We start from the raw sequence: 16,739 nt of genomic DNA, 5'->3' as shown, positions 1-16,739 counted from the left end.
GAATGATATGGTAGCTGTGTATTTGCTGAATATTGCTGATGATTTGCTCATCATCCATCCATTCATCCATTTTCTATACCCGCTTATTCCTTAACCAGGGTCCCAGGGATCTGCTGGAGCCTGTCTCGGCTCTCTTTCAGGTGGAAGGCAGGGGTACACCCTGGACAGGTCACCAGTCCATCACAGGGCCACATAGAGACAAACAACCTCACACACACTCACACTCACTCCTATGGGCAATTTAGAGTCACCAATCAACCTGACAGCTTGATGTTTTTGGACTGTGGGAGGAAACCAGAGTACCTGGAGAAAACCCACACAAGCACAGGGAGAACATGCAAACTCCACACAGAAAGGCCGGGTTGCAAACCCACGACCTTCTTTTGCTCATCATCTGAATTTAAAATTTGATGTTGTCAGCATTGTTTTACAAACTTTTTTTTCACTGCTCTAAATAGCCAAATATTTGTCATATTTATTTTAGTCCCATTCCATTGTGAAAGAACTATCATACACTTGCAAAACTTTACTGCACCAGTTTTAGCCCGCCACTGTTTTTTGATGTTTCCAGCATATTTTAGCTTTGGTAAAAGGCGCTAATTGGCTAGAGCATTTTTTTTGTCCTTGCAGATCATATGGTCCTGTGTGTTAGTTACGTGTGTGTGTGTCCCTGAGTCATAAACTGAGCGTCTCTCAAGCGTAGATAACCACACTGTGCTGAAGCTGATGGCTCAGAAGAACTAGGCCAGATTTGACACACTTCACAACCCATGCTAACCCTGACACACATTATTGCTTCTCAGAGCACAGGAGTAAAATCCCAGCTACAGATGCATCACAGTTTTAGGCCCCTCAGACATGAAATGATGGTATCTGAGTCGAGATGTTATCAAAACAGCTGGACTAGAGGTTTTTTATCTGAAGAGAAGCTCATTTGTTTATTTGTTGCCCTGAAGAGAGTCTGCTATGTATGTGGCAGTGAATGACTCTAAGCTGGCTTTTTTTGAAATTAACAAAGAAAACCCACAGCTATTTGTGTGAAACACTTTAACTTCTTACATTTGTGGCTTATTAACTGTCTAAAAATTGCTTTCTGAAGTTACAAGAGCTCCAAACCAGTTTCTGTCATAATTGGGTCAAAACTTTGTAGGACAGGATTTGCTGGTGGGCAAAACTGTAAAGCAGGAGGTCTTCAGACCCCCTGTGGTGTGTTTTATGTGAGTGAAAACCCACATCAGCAGCATCAAAGCCTAAAGTGGTGGATCCCTGCCAGTTTATCATCCAGGCGTTTTTCTGAAAGCACACTGTCTTGAACGGATACACCAGCTCGACTTTGCTTGTTCAGCTCTAGCCCTAAAATGTCAGCCCTGTAATAATAAGAATTGTTGTCTACCAGCTGTTGTCTGTTTATCACCAGACAGACTGAAGGAAGAAAGGCCAAACCCAAAACATGACCATATGTTTAAACCTTGTCCTATGAACCCAAAACAGGATGTCACAGCAGGCCCTCCGGTCAGATTAACTGACATAGACACAAGCACACAGGAGGTCTATTGTTTTGTTCTGTTTTGCAAAGACAGAGAGAGGGAAAGGGAAGTGTGGCATGGGAGAAAGAAATCAGATGTGTTTGTGTGTTGCTTTTTGAAGCTTAAAGTGTATCTGAAGAAACAACTAACTAACGATCTTGTTCAGTGTCTACATTACAGAGCACAGGGAATATATCAGATGCTTGTATCCTTAAATGTCCTAAAACCATTTTGGGTTTCTTTAAAGGGAAGGTGCTTAAAATAGAAATTGCATATTTTTTTCCCTTGTGATTTTAACAAGTCTTCTAAACAGCTGAATAAGCGATCCTCAGCACAGTCCTGTGCAGTCCTGCTCCATGGACAGTGGATAATGGAATTTGTAACTCACATCTGTCACAGCTGTAAACTGTAACAAAGCTTATTTTAATATCTCAAGGTTTAGTTTGACATTTTGGAGAATTGCTGGAAAAGACTGGAAACAGGGTGTAACTTGTTAACGATTACTCAAACTAAATACAACATGCCAGTTAGTGAGGCTTAGGAAGCTGGTAGGTGGATTTTGTAATGTATGAACAGACTGAAGCTGCCTGTTCTTTATACTAAGTTGCTGGCTGTACATACATCAATTTTCTCATCCAACTCTCAGCAAGAATGCAAATAAGCATATTCCCAAATTATGTCTGCTTTAAGTATGTATGTGTATATGTAAAGACCTAAAACAGGAAGAAACATCTAGTTTGGCTGTCTCCAGCTATAATGCTTTTTAATGAAATTATATCATATTTGTTTACACTATACATTAATGGGGAGTTTTGTTCTGTTTGTATCCTGGACTTTTAAACTGTGCCCAGCCAGGCTTATCTAATCACCTACTGGCTCTAGCACTATATTGTATTGATATATTTGTTGTTGATCTAACTATAATGAATAACCATATAATGAATTACTATAATATTTTTAATAAATAATCATCACCAATTTGTTGTTAATGGACAAACTCCAAGAAAGTGTCACTTCATGATTTCTACACTTATTTCCAGCCCAATATAAAAATAATCTATTTTCCCCTAAGATTTAAATCCATTGTGAGCTGGTGCAAGTGGAAACAAAAGCTGACTCATGGCTAAAAAGGAGAAAAGTGTTAGGAGTCTGCAGACAGGGTGGAGGGTCTGGCTGGATGGTGTAGACACAGCATCAGGCCACATAGAGGTCTCCTTGTCTACAAACACAACCTGTTGCAGCTCACTCAAGACCGTACTATGCAGGGAATGCTAAAAGGATTAGTGCATGGCCACTTGAGATAATGTGAAAAATGAGAAGTGATGTGGTGGAGGAAGGCAACAAAAAGTCAAGGACAAGACACCATAACACTGACTCACTCTACCATTACCATGAAAATTAGACACAACTGTTTTTTCCCTGACTTTTTACTGGCTCTTTGCTTCACTTTTCTAACAATCTATGTAAATATTAAATGCGTACAATATTTTAACTTAATACTGAATTCTACTTTAATTATAAGCATTCTGTGTAAATAAAAACATTTTCTTTCTCACAGCTCTGTCTTAGTAGGTGCATAGCAAATTTGTACAATAATAAAAACACTAAATAAATAATATTCAACAACTAGATCTTTATTTGTGTTTATTTGCTTTAAATTTAATACATAAACATCTTTGGAATAAAATCTAAATCTTTTATATGTCAAATAAAAAGATTTAGAAGTTACAGAGCCACTTTGTAAACATGCAACCAACAGTTTTAACATGAAGATAGAAACCCAAGAAATAAATCCAGTTTGAAGGAGTTTCAGGTGTGTGCCATGCTCATGATAAATACGGAAAAAACATATCAAGGCTGCAAGTAATTGTGTTCATTTATTACATGTACAAATATAACGTGACCTTAGGTTCAGCAATATTCAGCCTAGAACGCCTCTCTGTCTAACCTCCACATACCTCTACAGACCTGCAGTTCATGTTTCAGTGGCATCCTCACAAGCAATGGAAATGACCTTTCATGGAGATAAAGTGAAAATCACTGAAGGATGGATGAAGTGAGGTAGGATCTGTGGTTATCAGAGAAAGGAGGGCAGCTTCAGCCGCCACTGCTTCTTTTGATGGGAAACAGGCCGATGGAGCCAGCTGGGGTTAAATGTCTGTAAACTGTCAGAAGCTAAATGTGACATCCTTAAGCATTTGGCAGTAAACCTCTGGCAAATTGATCTTCTTTACTTTTGGAGGTGAATATATAAATTCAGGATTTTCTTCACTTTTAAACTTCTCTTGTGAGAGTTAAGTTCAGTGTGTATACACTTGTTTGGCACAGGGCTAACCATTAACAGGTTGGCATTCCCTTTTTATCATTTTCATAGCTCTATAGGGACATGAAGCATTCGCTGTGGTAATCAATGACTGTGATTGATTGGGATAAGTGATTTTTCAACAATGTTGTAGAGTTTTCCCTTTTTAGGGGTGGAGATGAAAATGATCGAACTACTGGCCAGCCGTGGCTCCTTGTCTTCCACAATGCAGGTGCTCCTTTGAATCCAGCTCAGTGTTTAATGTTACATGAGATGGATCTCTGCAAAGAGTCAAAGCTATATCTCTATCTTTCATTTCCTCTCTCTGTGTCCAGTTCAGTGCATTAACAACCCCACAGGGGTACCTCACATGTTTGTTCCAACGCCTGCGTTTAAGAGTAAAAAAAAAGAAAAAGCAACACACAAACTAAACTGGGACAGATCCAAATGAGGTACTCACGGTTCACTTCACACTCACACAACAGTTTTCCAGTTTACACAAAAACGTAGCTTAGTGGTTTTCCATTTTAAATTCATTAAGGGAGATTGTCGGTGTCAGACACTAAACTGTATCCACTGTGTTATGACGAACTTACACTTATGTGCCTTGTGAGCAGTCATAGCAGCTGATCTAAGATCAGTTCTGTATCTTGCTGTAACTGAATACCTGAATAAAAGCCCCACATGGAGAAGAGGGCAATGTCCACTCCATACACTCGCTCTCGCACATACTAAAACATTTTTGCTGGGAGATTTAATTTCATTCAATAGTAATGTCAATTGAGAGCCACACAATACTTCAACAGGATTCATAAATACAACATATCGATGCAACACAAGATAACAACTGGAAGTTATTGTCCTCTCATTAACAAAAAAAAAAAAAACAAAAAAAACTCTTTGGAATCAGGAAGAACAAGGGACCGAAGGTAACTATGAACTGAATGCTAACCCTAAGTGCAGACATGAGCAGCTGAAACAAACCCTCTGTGACTGCCGCTTAGATTTTATAGAGAAATGGAACCAAATCACGTTTTCCTTCTGTGTTGCGTTGTGGCAGTGCAGCTTACTAATCACAGCCTGTAGAGAATGTTGTTTTTGAAATTTAAGAAAATTTCATTGTTGATTCAGTGCATTAAAATTTTGTTTATATTGCCTTTAAGTGACAAATTTCTGCACAAAGGATGAAGATCTGCAGAACCAAATGCTACGCCAGATGGTTTCGCTGATTAATTCCTTCTTTCTGAGTGAATGTTTATTGATCCACTCGTTTACAGTTAAAGGTAATCTGCAGACTCTCAGCATTCAGTGGCACATGGTTCCTTGTCCCTGTATTAAACAGTAGACTCTTTGGGGCCCTCTCGAGCAGCATTCTTACACCCATAAAGCCACTTGATGACACGAGCATTTCTCTCAATGATTGACACACCAGTGGTGACCTGCTCAGCCAGCTCCTCCTGAAACAGCCCGTCTCCTGAGTGGCGGGAAAAGTCACTTGGCTCCGATCCGCTGCAGCCATCCCGACCCACACTGTGGAGAGCCAGTGAGAGCGTGTCTATGGAGCTGGCCCCAGAGAGGAAATTCTCTCGACCCAAACACTCGATCATGTCCATGTCCAACCCGCAGAAGTCAAAGAAATGTTCCTGTTCTGATAGCATGTTTGAGCAGCGTAGACGCAGGTCTGACTTGGAACGTTGCAACTCTCCAAACTGCCTTCTGGGTGCTTGTGGTGATGCCCGCTTCCATGGATCATTCTCATCATCCTGGTTATTTGAGTGGTTGCCATTGGTCATACCATCATTTATTCCATCACTGGAAAAACTTGTAAATCCATTCTTAGTCTGTTCAAGAATGCAGCTAAACCCAGGGCTAGGAATGGACCCTGGACTGTGTTCTTGGTCAGTTTTACTAGATCTCCTGCTCCCTGGTCCACCATCAATAGTGTCTTTATCATTGGTCCAAGACATGCGGGAATCTCCATCCCGTGATGGTGCTTTCTCTTCCCCGATCACCATCTTCTGGATTTTGCCTTCACCTCCACTGCTCTTCTCTCTCATAGAGCCTTGGAAGAGGCGGCGAACAAAACTGTAGCCCTTCAACTCCATGTTATTGTTCTCTCCTACTGCTGCTCCGCTGGGGCTCTTGCACTCTTTTTTCTGTCTGTAGATGACGAGGGAGTCTGGCCTCAGCATGCGTTTGCCTGTATTCCTTCTGAGTATGGGAGCACTGTGTGGCGCTACCAAGGTGTTTTTTCCAGGTGTCCTCGGGCTGGGAGGCATCACATTGCTCCTGTTATGTGCCTCAACATCAACAGATGTCCGTCTGTTCTCCTTTCTAGAATCATCATTTTCATTTTCATCCCTTGAGGTAAAAGAGCCAGAGAGTGTAGAGAAGGGAGTGTTGGATGAATGGCGCGGAAAAAGCTGAGGTGTCAGGCTCCCGGGAATGGCAACAGCTCGCCGGGGCTGTGGAGGTGGCGTGGCAGAAGGCACCAGTACAGGCTCCTGCTTGGAGTTAATCACCTGCTGGCTCTTAACATATTTGGCTTTGTCTGCCTCAAGCCTCTCCACCGCACTTATGGCACGGCCGTGGCCTCCACCGTCTATCTGCCTGCGCAGGTAGTCTGGACCCTTGTTGAGGAGCCTCAGAGGAGAGGGGGATCCAATTGGTGTTAGGGGCTTCATGTTTATTCACCAAGTTGGAAAGGACATCAAAACGAGTCCTCTGATGACTGACAGCTTCCAATATACCCCAGAGATCTACAGTTGGAGCTGTAAAGTTTTCAAAACTAGTGATCTGAAAAAGTTTTAATTGTAGAAAACTCTAACACTCATTCCTGTTCCCACAGCTCTTGAATCTTCCTTGAGGGATAATAGATAGGTAGCACTTCAGAGTTTGTTGTAACGTTTTCTATAGATAGTTTATAGTCTCTTTGTTGGGAAATGTTAGAGCCCAAATTGATATCTCTATCCAGTATTTACACAGGCATTTGAATACGCAGGCAGGGCACAGGCAAGTCCTTTTTTTGTCAGCCAAGAGCTCTCCCAAATGAGACGCTCCCTGCCCACAATGTGGCAGAAATAGCAGGCAGAGTGCACTTTAAAAGGACTACTTCTTCCTCCCCCACTTTTTCTTTCTCTTTCTGTCTCCCAACAACACCCTTCACTGTTGATCTTTGCAGTGACTGTTGCCCAAAGAAATGAGATATAATGGCCTTAAATATTTGCTTTCTGAAGGTTGTCTGAGGGACACTGGGTCAAGACTTTTATTGTCTGGCTCCCGTCATGGTTGAGGTGACCTGAAGGTGGCCAGCACCAGGGCACTTGGATTGTTGATGGCCAAATGGTGGGGGGGGATGCAGATCTTGTCCTTGTCCTCACCTCACCTAGGTAGACCCCTGTGAGAAAGAGAGGGAGACAGAGAAAGAGTGTGTTTTAGCTGGAAGTGCTATTCTCCAGGGCATGCAGCAGAGACCAGATGGCAGGAAGGACAGCTCAGATTGTGTATATTTAAAGCTTGAGGGAATTACATGTCTGGACTGAGCAGCAACGTACAGCTGACATTTATAAGCATTTAATAACCCTCTACCTTACATGTACATTATATACAATATGCGTACTACTTTTAGACATATGGCTGACACTCCTGAGGCAACAACTGGTTAATAAGCAATGGTTCAACTATAGGCTACATTTGCATGTTGCTGCTGAACAACATTTTAGAAGGGGGTTAAATCACTTAAACCAAAAGTATTTCTCCTTTAAACATGAAATATTCTGAGCTCTTTATACATCACAAAAATTACACAAACAAAATAACATGATAATTAAAGAATAAAAGCCTACATTATGGATTTTCTTCTTCATTCTTATGTTTTCTGAACTGTCTTGGCAACAGTTCTTCAGTCAGTCACAACTGCATTGACATGTCAAGCCAACTACCTCAGAAATCTGTCCAAGAAATTATATTTTTCTGAAATATCAGTGTAGCTGGCCTCTTTATAAACTTTAAAAAAAAACGCGTGTATACTGTGAATTTAAATCACTGCTCAATAATAATTCTTTCAGTCACAGTTAAACACACAAACACAGTTCTCCAAATGAACAAGCAACTAAAAGAGTAAAATTTCACTTTAAACCAAACATAAAGCATTATCTGAAATGGATTGCCATGTCTCCTATTTATTTAGTGTTCTGTGAAATTAGATATTTCGCATTTTTAATTTTCATGCTAAATTAAGTTTTCAGAGGAGGAGGGGGCCGCATGTGCCTCTAGTGGGTTAGGCTTTACCCAAGAAGTATTTATAGCTGGAAAAAAAAATCCCAGCTCTGTTATCATGTATCTATGTATGTATGCATGTATGTGTATAAGTTCATGTGGTCATTGGTATATTTGTGTATCTGTTCTAGTTTTGCACATGAGCCTTGTATATATATTTGTGTTGGCATGAGGCAAGAAAACAAAAAAAAAAACCAAACAGCTGATCTGTACATGAATAAGGGCAGTTTGAAGGCTGTAGGTTATCAAGCCTTTCTGTTATTTTGCATTTGCATATTTTTTTCTCAAGTGCAGAAAAACGCTGTGAGTGTCTGCCACATGCAAACTGAGCAGACAAACACACCTGTGAAACATATAAGTGTGATAAATACCCATTGAGTTTGCTTTAAAATGTGTTCTCAGTCAATCCCGAGAGATAAATGCTTCTTGTAATGTGCTGGACACCAGGAGTGTGTTATATTGTTGTTCCCTCAGGTCTGCTTCACGTGTTATCAAATGCTATTTTAACATTTCCATCACATAAGGCAAAACAATGAACAGGCTTCTTTGAGAGGAAAAAAGATCTATGTATCATCAGTTTGGACAAACTCTAAGACAGAACAGGCAAAGGCCGACAAAAAGATACACCCACATTATCTTCTATCATGACATATTCTTGATTTATATGAGCGTAAACAAATGGCTGAATGACACACAAATGTTATGAACATGACTATGCAAATGATCTGACACTTTAGTGTAGGATTTTCTTATTACTAGAAACATTCTGCCACTTGGGTGAAATCACTGCTGTTGTTTAAGTGGAATCTTTAGTTTATGGAGTTTCCTTCAGATGAGTACGAATCCTGCAACTTTAAAGACAGGCAAATTTCTTTAGGCCTAAAATTAAACTGTTGACTAGTTAAGAGGGTTATAACTTATTGTGTAACATTTTAAAAGTGAGGTTTGTTTTATGTACTTTACACAATAAAACCATTTCTTACACTAGAGAAGTAATTACAAGAGATTTCAACACTAATAAATTCTTAAAATGCTTCTGGGTTCAGTGTGACTGTTACAGTCTGTCCTACTTTTGCTACTAAATATTAATCTGATATTGACACTTCAGAAGATGACCTACATTACTCTCTAACTTGTTCAGCTTCCACACTCAGAGTAAGTCTGTCAAATGGCACACCACTATAGAGGAAGAAACTAAGTAAGGGGGGTCAACAGCCGGCTAGCTGGTTTTTCCAGATGTTGGTGTGTTAGAGCCCAAGAAAGTTGACCACTGATTAGGTAGAGTTCGGAGAAAAATGTCCCTCAACAGGTGTGCGAGGGGGAGAAAGTGGGTATAAAACAAGAAAAATAGGAAGAAATAGGGGTTTATGGTGTAGACACTTTCATCCAGAACAATCTGTTCCCCAACTGAAGGGTTCATGTTTGGGAAGGGTTAGGGTTCAGCTAACCCTAACCCTTCTCAAACATGGAGAAGTGGCAGGCTAATGCTATTGAAGCATTAAAGGGGATTATTGCCATAGGATGCTAAACAAAATCATTAATCCTGAAGTTTACTTTCCATTAAGAAGGAAAGGGGGGAAAGGATATGAAATCACATGACGAACACAGAGGACAATAGCTATAGATACGGCAACCTGACCCAAGAGCCGTAACCTTCTCATCCACAAAAATATCCAATTTTGCCCGACTTCTGTTTATCCTTTGGTTCTACTTCATGTTCACTAAATCTGACATTAAGAGCTGGAAGGAAACCAGCCATGTTCTGAGGTTATCACATGTTCCAAGTGATGTCACTGACATCACGTGACAAAATGTGAGTCACTGTGATAGCTGTCGGTTGTTTGGGACACAATGCTTTAATAAGAAATGGTGCTAAATATAGACGGGAACTACTAATAAAATGCTAAAACAAAGAAACTGGAATCATGCATGATGAAAAGGTTACACCAGAAAACACACACATACTGTTGGGATTTGCATGTGAACAATAGTAATTATTAGGTCCGTGGACCATAATGAGGCAAATTAGTACCCAGCACTGTCGTCTGTGAGCTGGAGGTTTGTGAAACCCCTGAGATGGCTGGAGGACCGCTCTCATGTTTCACAACCTCTCTCGCTTTGGTTTGTCATTGACTTCTTTCCTTCTTTCTCTCATCTCTAATAGAACCACTCAGCCACCTTTTCCTTCCTAATGCTTGCTCTTTCATTTCCCTGCACACCCCATCCTCTCTCCCTCCTTCGTCTCTCTACATCTCCAGTACATGCCACAGGGCCTCCTTACCCTTTCATTTCCCTCTGTCACTCTAGCTGTGTTCACCCTGTGTATCCACCTTTTCTCTCTCCCTTTTCTTCACAAGATTTTGCCTAGTTTGGAGCAACACATATTTGTGTTCCTTTTCTGAACGAGGCAATAAAAGATCACAACCATAGTAGTATATAAAGACTAGGCTGATAAGGTTATTCATAATGTGTACATCATGAGCAGCTAACATTAGCAGATGCAGTACACATGAGTGGACCTGCCAATAAACTAGTGAAACATCCATCCATCCATTTTCTATACCCGCTTATTCCTAACCAGGATCACGGGGATCTACTGGAGCCTAATCCAGCTCTCTTTCGGGTGGAAGGCAGGGGTACACCCTGGACAGGTCACCAGTCCATCACCGGGCCACATATAGACACACAAAGACAAACAACCACACTCACTCACTCCTATGGGCAATTTAGAGTTTGGTTGAATTTTGCATGTTTTTGGACTGTTGGAGGAAATCGGAGTACCCAGAGTAAACCCACGCAAGGGAAAACATGCAAACTCCACACAGAAAGGCCAGGTTGCGAACGCAGGACCTTCTCGCTGTGAGGCAACAGTGCCAACCACTCATCCACCGTGCTGCCCCTAGTAAAACATGTCATTCTAAAGTGATCTCTGGGATGTACCATGCAAATGTTCCTAAAATGTCCCCAGAATGCAAAGAACAACCAACTCTAAGATTACCAGATCTCTATGTGTCTCATAACCTAGGTCTCTCTGCTCCTTTGCCTGTCTGCCTCTTCTCTTCCTTTGCTCCCTCCCTTGTGTACACTCTCTGAGGAGCGGATGGCCCAGCCTGCAGGGGAGGCTTAGACAAGGCGCCCCATACAGTTAAAGAGGAACCAGATGTGTTGTGTCATGCTGCATCAAAATGTTCACAGATAGCCGTGATAGAGACATGGCATGGAGAGCGACCATGTACATCAATTTTCCTTTTAATCAACAACCTTGTTTTGACTAGTTGCATTTGAGCCCATGGGAGTACAGAACAGGTCATGTTCAGATTTTACTATTGATTATAATGTTGTACAAACATACTGTACCTTGCAGTGAAAAAAGAGTAGAGTGCTGCTTATTTTTCTGATGTGAAAGCATTGCCTCAGAACGAAGCTAATGACAAAAAATCCTGAAAGTGTTTATTTACTTCATCACAGCCCGAGTGTATCCAAAGACAAACCAGCTGGCCTTAGATTAGAATAAAGGAGGTCTCACTGTGAATTATGTGCTCAGTGAGGTAAACATAAGATAACAGGTTAATAAATTCACAGGGACCATCTTTGAAGCTCTTGGAAATGTATTCAACACGCTTACCGGATGAGTTTTTACCATCTGCTGCCAGCAAGCGTCAACTGGCCATCTTCCACGTCTTTCCTCTCTTTTTCTGTCATTTTGCATTTTTCACTTTCTTTATGTTAACATCTGGCTCCACTGTTAAGGGTGACACAGACTAAATCATCACTAATGGACTGAAATGTCCAAATGTTCAAACATCAACCAAAGTTAATTTAAAGGCGTCACGGCGAAGCATCTGGACACATTGAGTCTATACAGTGTGAATATAAAGCTTCTGCCTCTAATGAGCCATGAATCATGAGTTTGTCCAGTATGGTCATTAAGCAGCACTACAGACACAAAGCCTGATATGAGGCTGGGCAAAGAAAAGGAGGTGACTTCTCCTGTCTTTCAAACAAAGAGGCACATTGACCTTTCTCTGCTATTTGAATGGGTCACAACAATGGTCCTCCGCCAGGTCCACAGATAAGTCTTGACCTGGTCGCTCTACCTCATTAGTCAGAAAGAGAAAAGAACAAATAACAACATGGTGACAGTAAAATGTAAGAGACACGCAGGCTACTGTCCCCACAAAGACAAAGCCTGGTAGCGAATTGTAAATCCTGTCAGCATTGTGAGGCCTTCAGCACCATTAGCTGCTTGATCTATGGTTAGAGGCTACCTGGAGATATTCACCACATTCATGTGGAGCAGCAGGCCTCCTGGAATGGCTTAAGGGACCCCCCAACCTGAAGAACCCTCCTCCAAAACCATAAAATGGACAAGATGGGCTCTTAACTCATTGCTGGCACTCTTTTGTCATTCAAATCGAATCATCACAGGGGCAGCTGAGGACTGGAGCCACAAATCAAAGAAGCCTGGCCTGTGCAGACTTACTGTATTGTAGTACTCAGGGACAGGCTCTGTGTATGAGGACATGTTAATATTGGCTAAAGATGAAATGAGTGAAGTAATATAACACCTAATTACCCAGTGAGTTAATAAGCCAATTAATAATCAGCTAATAAACTGAATAACATAACAGCTCATTTGTAAATTAGCCAAAAGTCTGAAGAACATTTTGGAAAATACATAAACCAATTCAAAGCAGAAAGTAAGTTAACAAGCTAATAGCTAATTAGAAACATGGAAACACAGAAGTCTACAAACAAGTCAACTGAATAACTAAAGACCTTTCAACTCTAATAATGAATGAGCTCTTATATCAGATAATAGCTTGATGACATTATTAACCAACTTGCTTGCAAATTATTTAACTAATGACATTTAGTCTTTTAACTAACTCGTAAAATTTTTAAAATAAAACATCCATTTAATACAATGTCATCTAGAACCATTACACAGTACGTCAGGTCTTTATCAACACTGTAACACCCACGCAGTGCTAACACAGATAACATCGCTTAGATAACATGTTCACATTTATTCTTGGTTTTATCAACGGGCCGGGCAAGTTCCTTTTCATTCTCATTTAAGGGTCCAGGAAGAGTGCTGCTACAGTTGATAACTAAAGAGCTCTTACCTATGAACTTTCATAAGCCACTCTTTACTTTTTCAGCTAAAGCAAGAAGAACTGCACATAAGCTATGCCTGTCAGAAGTCTGGACTCAAACTGCAAAACTCTGCCCAACATTTTACATAAACAAAGGATTATTCAGCTTCCACCAAAAAACTGACTGACTTAAAAAGTCACTCAGATGATCTGCCCACCAAGTGCTGTGTGCCAGTAGGGTGAAAAATCTACCGTGGAACAGACAGACACCTGAGCCAGCGTCTCAGTCCAAGAATGTTAAGCCCGGCTGTGATACCTCACTGTCGATGAGTGAGCTATTCAAGAGAAGGCATCCCAGCTCTGGACAGAAATATTTTGCAAAGTTTGACCACTGCTGCTGCTCCATGCCAGCCTGGCTTATGTGACCGGCAGTACAAACCGCACTGATCTACTGTGTTTCTGCAGCACTGTCATGGATGTGGAATGCACTGCAACTCAGGGTAACCCAACCCACCCCTCCAAAAAAAAAGACCTGTCCTGAGGCTGTTTATGCAGTATAGTATAAAAACATAAATCTGGGCATATCCTTCAATCTCCCAGAGTCTTAAATGATGTTTTCACACTGTGAACCCTCATTAAGCTCTCAGCTGGTGTGACTGCTCTGAGAAGACAGCGCTGCCTGGAGAACAGCCAGATGTTTTATTTCACCAATCGACACATTTTTCACTCTGCCAGGCAGAGTCTGCTTCAGCAAAGTGATAAAAGACGCTTCAATGGATAAGGGCTGTTAGACTTGCAAAGAGCAACTAAAATGTCAAAACATGGTTAGTGGTGTTAAATCATACACCTATGTACCTGTATTTGAGCTGACTGAAAAACCCATAGCAATAAATACCACAATAGACAGTAGTAGAGCACGGAATCAACTGCTTTTAGGTTTTATTAAAATGGTCAATTCTTATTAAAGGCAGCTTTTACAAATAACGCACCACTTGTTTATTGTATGCATCATCCACATCCTAGTATTATGGATAGGATCAGGAATGAGGACATAAGAGGGACAGCTCATGTTAGATGTCTTGGAGAAAACGCCAGGGAAGCCAGATTGAGATGGTTTGGACATGTTCAGAGGAGGGACAGTAAATACATTGGTAAAAGGATGCTGAGGTTAGAGCTGCCAGGAAGGAGGCCTAGAGGAAGACCAAAGAGGAGGTTCTTGGATGTAGTGAAGGAGGACATGAGGATAGTTGTGGGTGAGGAGGATACAGAGGATAGGGTTGAATGGAGGCGGGTGATTCGCTGTGGCGACCCCTGAAGGGAGCAGCCGAAAGGAAAAGAAGAAGATCCACATCCTAGTATTATTATTATACTTTTGATTAGCATTTTAAGAGGTTTTGGTTAAAGAAACATATAAAATGTTTAAAGTATAAGTTTGTTTGTGGAGGGCCCTATGATTCCTAATATGAAGCTGAAAATATGTTTTCATGGTCTTTAAGAATAAATAAAAGTCTGATGAGTCCTGAATACATAGTGTGAGATACCAACATCTCAAGCAAGTCCAACTTCTCCCAAAACCTTCAAAAGAAGAAAAGAACCACTCAAAAAAATCTCACGTAAGGACCCTCGACTGAGCTCTTCTGCTTTTCCTCGCTGCCATCCACACTTAGCTGTTAACCTTCATTGAACCTGCCAGCTGTCTTTTCTCATTACCAATCAAACAACCTGCTTCCCTGCAAACACCCCCTAAAGTGCCACAGATAGAGACCCCTCCTTTTGTCCCTCTTCTCCTCCTCCCCCTTTCCTTCTCCTTTGCTCCTGTCAGAATCAGAAAACATCTGGAGGGAGCTAACAGAGTCTGTGGAGCTGCTGATGGTCCCCTCCTGTGTCAAAGGGAATGTCCAGGCCTGTGTCATCTTCCTCATGGTTGAGCAGACACAGTGCAGCACACTTGAGTGTGATGGGATGTGGCAGAGCTACAGAGCACTCGGTCAGACTGTGAACAATTATGGGGATGTGAGAGCAAGAGGGAGAAAGGCTGCTCTCACAGCTGTCACCCACACACTGGGGACTTTCAGGGAATGAAGATATGTCAGATCAGGTTTCATGATTTTGTTGCCCACAATGAATTATGGATTGAGTTATGAGTCCATGGAGATGGGAGTGATGTAACAGCAGAAACTGACTTCAGGCCTCTGAAAATGATGAGACTGATTATGACAATGATCACATTAGTTGTGGTTCCAAAGTTACTTATGAACATTTGGTGCAAATTTTGACTTCTTGAGAGTGCGGCATTTTAAATCTTCCAAGAGAGATAAGCCAGCAACAAAAGTAAAAAAAAAAAAAACTACATAGGCACATCCAATTTGAAAAATATGTCTTTGCTCATCAAATGATCACTTCAGTGAATATGACTCCACAATCCACTGTTTTCAGAACAGAAGGAATACTAGCTTGGCATATAGATGGTACAGTAGGTTGTACTTTTTGTTTCAGCCAGCCAGGGTTATTACTTTATCAATGGATGGCTGCCTGATTATGTTGTTTTAGTGCTGGATGTAAGTTCTGAGCTTTTGACACATTCTTCCTTTTTTTTTTTAGCTGTTCCTCCTGAAAAGAGTCAGTAAGGAAGTTCCCAGACACCATCAGCACAATTGGCCCAACAAGGTGACAAGGAGTAATAAAGCCAAATTATAAGCCTGACAGTTTGTGTGTGTTTGTGAGTGTTTGAACTCTCACAATGTTGTGAACGTCAAAAACCAGCTGCTGCACAGCAACACACACACTCCTTTAACAAAGTGCCAGGGGGAGGATGATGTCATTTGTAGGGTACATTTTCCTCTCTAATTAGAAACCCGAGCTTCCCGCCATAACTTAGGGGTCTTCACATGCGGCCAAGCAACAAAACATGGATTAAACTGAACAAGTGTTTGACATCCCTCTTACAATGTGATGTTTTCAGGCCTGTACTCTGCAGGAAGGCAAAACTCTTTCTTGACTGTGGTACAGCTGAACCTTAAGTGATAAGAAACATATGAGTGATCCATTGTAAACTAAAACCATGAAATATCCTGTGGCTTCCGCTTGTTCTCCACAGCCAGCACTGATGTGGCTCAAAACAATCAGATTTTACACTTGTGGAGCATCAAAAAGCAGTGTCAAGTAAACGCAAAAGAGGGGAAAATCAGAAAATGAAAAACAGAGAAATCCTGCCTAGTATAACATCCCATATGATATTCATTTTCTGACCTATGTTAGATCGTTCAATGATTGGTGCTTTCTGGGTTGCTGTTTAGGTGGCTACAGTGCAGTAAGTAGATGAATGTGTTTGTATAACTGTAGTAAATAAAAACGAACTGTCTCAAAAGTCATAAAGCCAACATGATTCTGCAGGCAGTGTCTGCAAACTGCCTTAAGCTTTCTAAGGTGCAGCAGCATCATCATTAATATCACTGCTGCCTTTGGCCAAGCAGGCAGGCAAAGACCTAAATTACATTTCATTTAGTCATGTTAATGATGTCAGGCCTCCTGTCA

At 41.2% G+C, this 16,739-nt stretch overlaps 1 protein-coding gene across 3 annotated transcripts in view; it reads right to left on the bottom strand.

Annotated features, from left to right (window-relative positions):
- Positions 1 to 3,215: 3,215 nt before the first annotated feature.
- fam110d (family with sequence similarity 110 member D) overlaps positions 3,216 to 16,739 on the bottom strand; it is a 29,722-nt gene continuing 16,198 nt past the window's right edge. For all 3 annotated transcript variants that reach the window (XM_026316553.1, XM_026316551.1, XM_026316552.1), the window contains exon 2: positions 3,216 to 7,225. In XM_026316553.1, coding sequence (XP_026172338.1) covers positions 5,163 to 6,512 — 1,350 coding nt within the window. In that variant the 5' untranslated portion in view covers positions 6,513 to 7,225 and the 3' untranslated portion in view covers positions 3,216 to 5,162. The remainder of the gene's footprint in view (positions 7,226 to 16,739) is intronic.

Source organism: Mastacembelus armatus, chromosome 16, assembly GCF_900324485.2.
Source record: "Mastacembelus armatus chromosome 16, fMasArm1.2, whole genome shotgun sequence".
Lineage (NCBI taxonomy): Eukaryota > Metazoa > Chordata > Actinopteri > Synbranchiformes > Mastacembelidae > Mastacembelus > Mastacembelus armatus.
This window is presented reverse-complemented; position numbering and strand designations above follow the sequence as displayed.